General features: G+C 34.3%; 1 protein-coding gene across 1 annotated transcript; it reads left to right on the plus strand.

Moving 5' to 3' along the window:
* Positions 1–1,118: 1,118 nt before the first annotated feature.
* On the plus strand, positions 1,119–4,438 carry LPAR4 (lysophosphatidic acid receptor 4). The gene has a single exon (XM_023249353.2). It carries the CDS (start codon positions 1,343–1,345, stop codon positions 2,453–2,455), a length of 1,113 nt encoding a protein of 370 aa, XP_023105121.1. The 5' UTR covers positions 1,119–1,342; the 3' UTR covers positions 2,456–4,438.
* The last annotated feature ends 2,893 nt before the right edge of the window (positions 4,439–7,331 follow it).

Consider the following 7,331-nt stretch of genomic DNA (forward strand, 5'->3'; position numbering starts at 1 on the left):
GGCAATCAAAGGGCATGTAACTGGTCAGATCAGAAGTTTACAGTGTGGCAGAGGAATGGGCATTTATGTCAAATCTACCTTTCACACTTCACTTATATTCAGCCAGAGAAGGTTCCATTGATTAAGGCCGTTTTAGGAGCTGAAGGCATGAAAGTAACTGATGGAATGGGAGGGGGATAAGAAGACATCCTAAGCTAAGCATTTAGCTTGAGAGAGATTTGGAAAGGGGACTACAATCTGCAAGAGGGAAACTCTGAGATTATTTGAATTATTGCTCTAGAAAGACAATGTAATACAGTGAAAAATCTTTTCACCAGAAGCTTTAATTAACTGAGGAATCCATGCTCTCTGAATTCATGTTTTAGAAGAAAAAGATGAATTGATTATTTACTTCAATAATTTAGTCAGAGGGGCACCTGGGTGGCTCAGTCAAATGAGAGTCCAGCTCTTGATTTTGACTCAGGTCATCATCTCACGGTTCGTGGGATCACTTCTGGCTTTGTGCTTACAGTGCGGAGCGATTCTCTCTCCCTCTCTCTCTGCCTCTCCCTTGCTCTTTCTCTCAAATAAATAAATAAACATTAAAAAATAAGCTTAGTTAAAACTTTTTTAAGGGCATGTCCTGGAGGTCCCATATCGACCTATAGTCTTGTGCAATAGAACTAATAATTAGACAATAAGGTTTACTAATATTAGAAAAGAAACAAAATAATTTAGATTAGTTTAACAATTCTTTGATTATGAATAAAAAAGGTGAATTCTGGTTCTGATGGTACCATTTACACATTCTAATTCTGACATCATAATTCTAAATTACATAAACCTCAGTTTCTTCTTCTATAATATGGTGATAAATTCTTGTCTTCCTACCTTATGATGTTCTTGTGGGAATCAAATAAAACACATTTTTGAAAGTTAAAAAATTCCATAAAAATTTCAAACTATTAGTGTTGTTTTAATTATCAAAGGCCCGTTTCCCCACCTCCATCCCCCATCCCTGCTTGGGCTCTCATGTATACAATATCTTATTTCTGTTCATTGCAATGCTGCATACAGTACTGCATTTGTTATATTGTGTGTGATCTCTCCCAATCTTGCAACATATTCCTGTAGTACCTTTTAACATATTGTAGGTGCTCAAAAGGTACTTGTCAAACCAAATTGAATGTGTATATTGTTTCCAGTCTGGGTGAACAAAATATCTTTTACTCCACAGAAATGAATGAAAGGCAGATTTGATTATTCATTCCATCTTGTCTCCCATAGGAGGAAAATATTTCTTACCAGTCTCTAGTCTCAAAGTGGTGAACCCTGCAGGCAGCAGGCGTTCTGAAAAAAATCCATGGGTGACAGAAGATTCATTGACTTTCAATTTCAAGATTTAAATTCAAGCTTCAGACCCAGGTTGGGCAATGCTACTACCAATAATACTTGCATTGTTGATGATTCCTTCAAGTATAATCTGAATGGTGCTGTCTACAGTGTTGTATTCATCCTGGGTCTGATAACCAACAGTGCCTCTCTGTTTGTCTTCTGCTTCCGAATGAAAATGAGAAGTGAGACTGCTATTTTCATCACCAATTTGGCCCTTTCTGATTTGCTCTTTGTCTGCACTCTACCTTTCAAAATATTTTACAATTTCAACCGTCACTGGCCTTTTGGTGACACCCTTTGCAAGATCTCTGGGACTGCATTCCTCACCAACATCTATGGGAGCATGCTCTTCCTCACCTGTATTAGCGTGGATCGTTTCCTGGCCATTGTCTATCCCTTCCGATCTCGTACCATTAGGACAAGGAGGAATTCTGCCTTTGTGTGTGCTGGAGTCTGGATCCTAGTCCTCAGTGGTGGTATTTCAGCCTCTTTGTTCTCCACTACTAATGTCAACAATGCAACCACCACCTGTTTTGAGGGCTTCTCCAAACGTATCTGGAAGACTTATCTGTCCAAGATCACCATATTTATTGAAGTTGTTGGTTTCATCATTCCTCTGATTTTAAATGTCTCTTGCTCTTCTGTGGTGCTAAGAACCCTCCGCAAGCCTGCTACACTGTCTCAAATTGGAACCAATAAGAAAAAAGTGCTGAAGATGATCACAGTTCATATGGCAGTCTTTGTGGTATGCTTCGTACCCTATAACTCTGTCCTCTTCCTGTATGCCCTAGTGCGCTCCCAAGCCATTACCAATTGCTTGTTGGAAAGATTTGCAAAGATTATGTACCCAATCACCTTGTGCCTTGCAACTCTGAACTGTTGCTTTGACCCTTTTATCTATTACTTCACCCTGGAGTCTTTTCAGAAGTCCTTCTATGTTAATACCCATATCAAGATGGAATCCCTGTTTAAGACTGAAATACCTTTGACCACAAAGCCTTCCCTTCCAGCTATTCAAGAGGAAGTTAGTGATCAAACAACACATAATGGTGGTGAATTAATGCTAGAATCCACCTTTTAGGTAATGAGAATTGTCCAGATATGGTTTTTCCTAGGATTTTTCCTATGCTATGAATAAGAGAAACAATTTGAAGCTAGTGATAACTGAAAATAGATTAATGTACTGAATACAGTCAGGTACATTTATTTGAATGTTTATTGTGCATATGCTGTTTTGTTCAATAATTATAGGTCAGGTCTAATTACAACAACCAAAAGAGATTGCCAAACTCTTCTGCTGGGTTATAATTTCATTGTGTCACATTATACAAGTGGCCAGTGGCCTTTGCTTCAGTGATATAAAGATTATCGTAAATTTTTTAGAAAGATATTTCCACTCTGGTAATATTTGTTAATTAGGTTGGGCCTATAAATATAGAACAAATTCAGGGATTATTTAAAAAAAAACTTTTGTGTTACTACTGATACATGTTACTCTTTTTTTCCTTTTTTTGTATTATTATAGAGTATATTTTTAGCATAAGAACATATTGTAGCCTAACATTATTGGTAAGAAGTGTATCCAATTTAAAAGAACTGACAAATTTCATCGTATATGTTTTGAAAACAGAAACATAAATTGTGTTTACATAAATATGGATGGGAAGAAACAAAATTAGCTGGATTTACACAATTGTAATCACCAGCAGTGTCAGTTTTTTTTTAATCTTCCTTTTTTTTACACTACATTAAGATTTTCATATGAAATTTCAAATCTGGAAAGCTGTGCTCAAAACAATTACAGAATAAAAAATCACATAAAACAACAAATGTCCATTAAAAAAACTAGCAACACCAACATTTTTTCCTCAGAATTTTTAATTATCTTTCTTTTGAGAGACTGATACTATATAATATTCTTCGTATGATATTTTGGAGCACAATGCATTTATTCCCAGGTCAGGAGCAAATTGAAAAAATTAACAACAAAATAATAACACAAAATAAAATCATAAAGCACATTTTAAATTCTTGCTTAAAATTTTCATTAATAAATTTTTTGGGGGGGAGAGGAGATCTGTAACTTTAAATAACTTATTCTTTCATGTTAAATTTTGGAGCACAATGCAGCCAGGTTGCTGCTAGAGTTTGTGGCCAGATCAGGAGCATATTGAAAATAAATTCATAAACCAAACTAAACCAATACAATAAAACTCAGAAAAACTGCAAAACAACAAAACAATAGAAAATAATCCCTAGCACTTGCATTTGTATTTTATTTATTTTTGGAGGTTCTGTAAATTTAAAAGTATCATATCATTTGTGTGCAATTTCAGAGTACAATACAGGTAGAAATCTGCTAAATTTGTGCCCAGGTCATGACCATATTGGGGGGGGGGAACCCCATAAAACAATCGCTTACAAAACAAAACAAAACAAAACACACAAGAATTTAGAATTTGCATTTTCTTAAGGATTTTTAAAACTTGCAAAATACCATGATTTTCATATGATGCTTTGGATAAAAATGCAGTTAGGAAGCTGCTAAACTGGTGTTAGTTCAGGAGCAATCAAAATAAATATTTACATATATACAAAAGAAGAGAAAACATTTTTTTGTAACACCCTTAAACAATAAAAGAAACAAAATAATCTTTAAAACCTTTTACTATTTATTGGATGAAATGTAGATTTAAGCATATTAAGACATGTAAATGGAGCTTCTGAGCACAGTATAATTTGAAAGGTGCTACATTTGTGCTCATGTCAGAAAGAATGAAAATATATTCCCTCATCTACATTCTACACACACACACACACACACACACACACAATTAAACACTGAGAAACAATAGAAATATTCTTAAAATGTGTATTGATCAAACTTTAAAATATTTGGATGATATGGTAATTTAAAAATGCTAAGACTTTTAAAGTAAAACTTCCAGGAATAATGCATGTGCCAGGAAGTGATTTGAAAAAAAAAAGAAAAAAATACACCATAAAACAATAATAGAAAAAATATTTTAAATGATACTCAAATTCTTTTTTATTTTTTAAAAGTTTATTTATTTTTGAGAGAGAGAGAGAGAGAGAGAGAGAGAGAGAGATACAGAATCCCAAGCAGACTCCAGGCTCTGAGCTGTCAGTACAGAGCCAGACACAGGGTTCGAGCACAGGAACTGTGAAATCATGACCTGAGCTGTAGTCGGACACTTGACTCTGTCACCTAGGCACCCCAAATGATAATCAAATTCTTAAAACTCTCATTAACCTTTGTTTTTCTTTCTGGTCTTATATAGATTTAAAAATACTGATTTTTAAGTTTAAAACATGAGCATAATGTAAATTTTTTACATGAATCCTTTATATTTTAATTCTGTTATAGTAAACATACAGTGCTACATTAGTTTCAGGTGTACAATACCGTGATTCAACCATTCCATACATCACTACTTAATACCCATCACCTGTTTCACCCGCCCTTTCACCAACTTCCCCTTACATTAATCCCTTAAATCAAATGTTACCATAAATGTATAAATCCCTACCACTAATGGAAACCATCCAACATTTTTATACCAATTGGTTAATTACAAATTATTTTTTCCTTCTGGTATTAACATTTGCTTGTGTAACATTCTCCAACAACTCTATAGAACTTACTGAATGAGGAGAATGTCTTCATTCTGATTCTGCAAATCAAAAGTATACAAGCCCAGAACAGAATTTTTGGATGCTCCAATACCAAATCCTGACTTAATTTTAGTCTATATTAAATAAAGAAATAAACTAAAAACAATACCAGGCTTGATGTACAGTAAATTGCCTAGTTTCTTTTGTCAAATCTGTTTCCTTACTAGGATAAAAATGACCAATCTGAGCCTGGGTTAGGAACCAATTTAATAAAATGCTAAAACAATAGAACAATAATGAAAATAAATTTTCAAAAATAGCATTAGTTTTTCTTTGTGATCTAAAGTCCTAAAACTAATCATGCATTGTATTGTCTTGTGAAAACATTACATACAGAATATATAAGCATTAGAGTCAGTTTGATGAAATTAGGTTAAGTTAGGCTAAGTTCACTTGTTAGGTTTTGTTGTAAGATCAAATTAGTAATCAAAGTATGAATAATCTTTTGGGTTTTTTTTTTAGTATTCTTTCTTTCCCACTTGTAAGTATAAACTACATGTAACTTTGTGCCCTTGGCCCTCAAAATTATAAAATTTTAGGATTATGACACCAAAAAGTTTAATGGGATATGTTAAGCAAGTTGACATAAAATATATCAACAAATCAGTTTCTTTCTGTGTAATTTGCATATTTAGTTTTGTTTAATTTTCCATATTTCAATTTATTTTAACTAATTCAGTTTTTATCATTAATATAACTTGCTATTAATAAAAAACTTTTTTCATATGAACAATGTAACAAACAAAATGTAAGAAATATAAAATTTATTTTTATTTCAAATTTAAAAGCAAAAGCAATAATTCAGTTTCATTACAACTTGGATTTCAAATGCTTATCAAATGTAATAAATATGTTTGGATTATCTAGTAGTCATACTTTGGTCAACTATTTATTAAACTTTGCCTTTATTTATAGGCACCCAGAGCCATTTTTCCTTTACCTTCCCTCCATCCTTTAAGAAAAAACTTATTAAGGAGGTACCTGGGTGGCTCAGTTGATTCAACATCCAACATCTGCTCAGGTCCAGATCTAACAGTTTGTGAGTTCAAGTCCTACTTCAGGCTTGCGGCTGTCAGCGTGGAGCCAGCTTCAGATCTTCTGTTCCCCTCGCTCTCTGTCCCTCCACTCACTCTCACTCTCAAAAATAAATTTAAAAAAAAGATTAAAAAATTAAAAAAGAAAAATATTATTAAAGTATATTTGATCTAAAGTCAATTTTAATACTTTGTTTTTGAGGCTGTCTGAAGACTAATGCAGAATTTAAAATGGCAAGCCCCTGGGTGACTTTTCAGGAATCAAGCTGAAAGATTAACTACTGCTTTCTCTGATTCATCCAGTTTGGCTTTGATTTATTTGGGGCTTCTTGCCAAGCCAACCCTTGAATCTGACCTCTCATATTTGATTAAATTCCCCATGACAACTAGGAGTCCTGGAGCAAGTCAGGGCAAACAGACCATCTGACAACAATGAGATGATTTTGGAGCTGGATAGCTCCCAGATCAATATCAGTTACTAGAATAGGCATTGATCCCAGGGTGGCAACACAGGGAATTCTCATTTATCATTCTCATACCTTCTAACTCTCAGGGAAAGCAATGTCAGCATCTCATAAACCCTTGTATGTGTTGATTCCCTCATGAAATGATAAATACTGTCTTTTCTGACACCCTTACCAGCATGATCAACCCTAGGTCATTTTTAAAGTTATAGGAACTTTGTCATTCATGACCTTCTAGGCCAGGTCTTCCGAAAAAATGGAGACAAAGGTTGTTTTATATATCCATTAACCTTCTTCCATCTCTGTCTCTACCTCTAAACTCCTGCACCTTATATTTTCCATGGTTTCCAAAACTCTGTCTTTCCTGTGACCTTTCTGACATCTCTCCTCTTCAGAGATATTGCTTCTTTCTGGACCAAAAACAATACATAAACCTCTGTCAAGACAATGACAGGTAGAATAGATTTACACTGAAGTGTTAATGATTGATCCTTCCACCCACTGCTTTTAATCCTCCCAGTGATGTTTACATCTTAGGAAAAGAGTCTGGTTAATTCAAATGACTGAAGCAGGGTTGGGATAAGGAGACATAACTGTCTTCTTGAGCCTCAGCATTCTTCAATTCATGGTAAGGCCTCTGCAACTGTTACTTTCTTGTTCCACTCTCAATATTACTCTGTGTATCATTGAGTCCAAAACACATTGCCCTTTTCCAGATATCTGTCTTTTCCAAAACTGCCTGCAGTGACTGGAAATCTATGTT

Source organism: Felis catus, chromosome X, assembly GCF_018350175.1.
Source record: "Felis catus isolate Fca126 chromosome X, F.catus_Fca126_mat1.0, whole genome shotgun sequence".
In the NCBI taxonomy this organism is placed as follows: domain Eukaryota; kingdom Metazoa; phylum Chordata; class Mammalia; order Carnivora; family Felidae; genus Felis; species Felis catus.

What these genes read in the sequence shown, in the direction of transcription:
- LPAR4 (XM_023249353.2), top strand. Translation starts at nt 1,343, where the DNA reads ATGGGTGACAGAAGATTCATTGACTTTCAATTTCAAGATTTAAATTCA.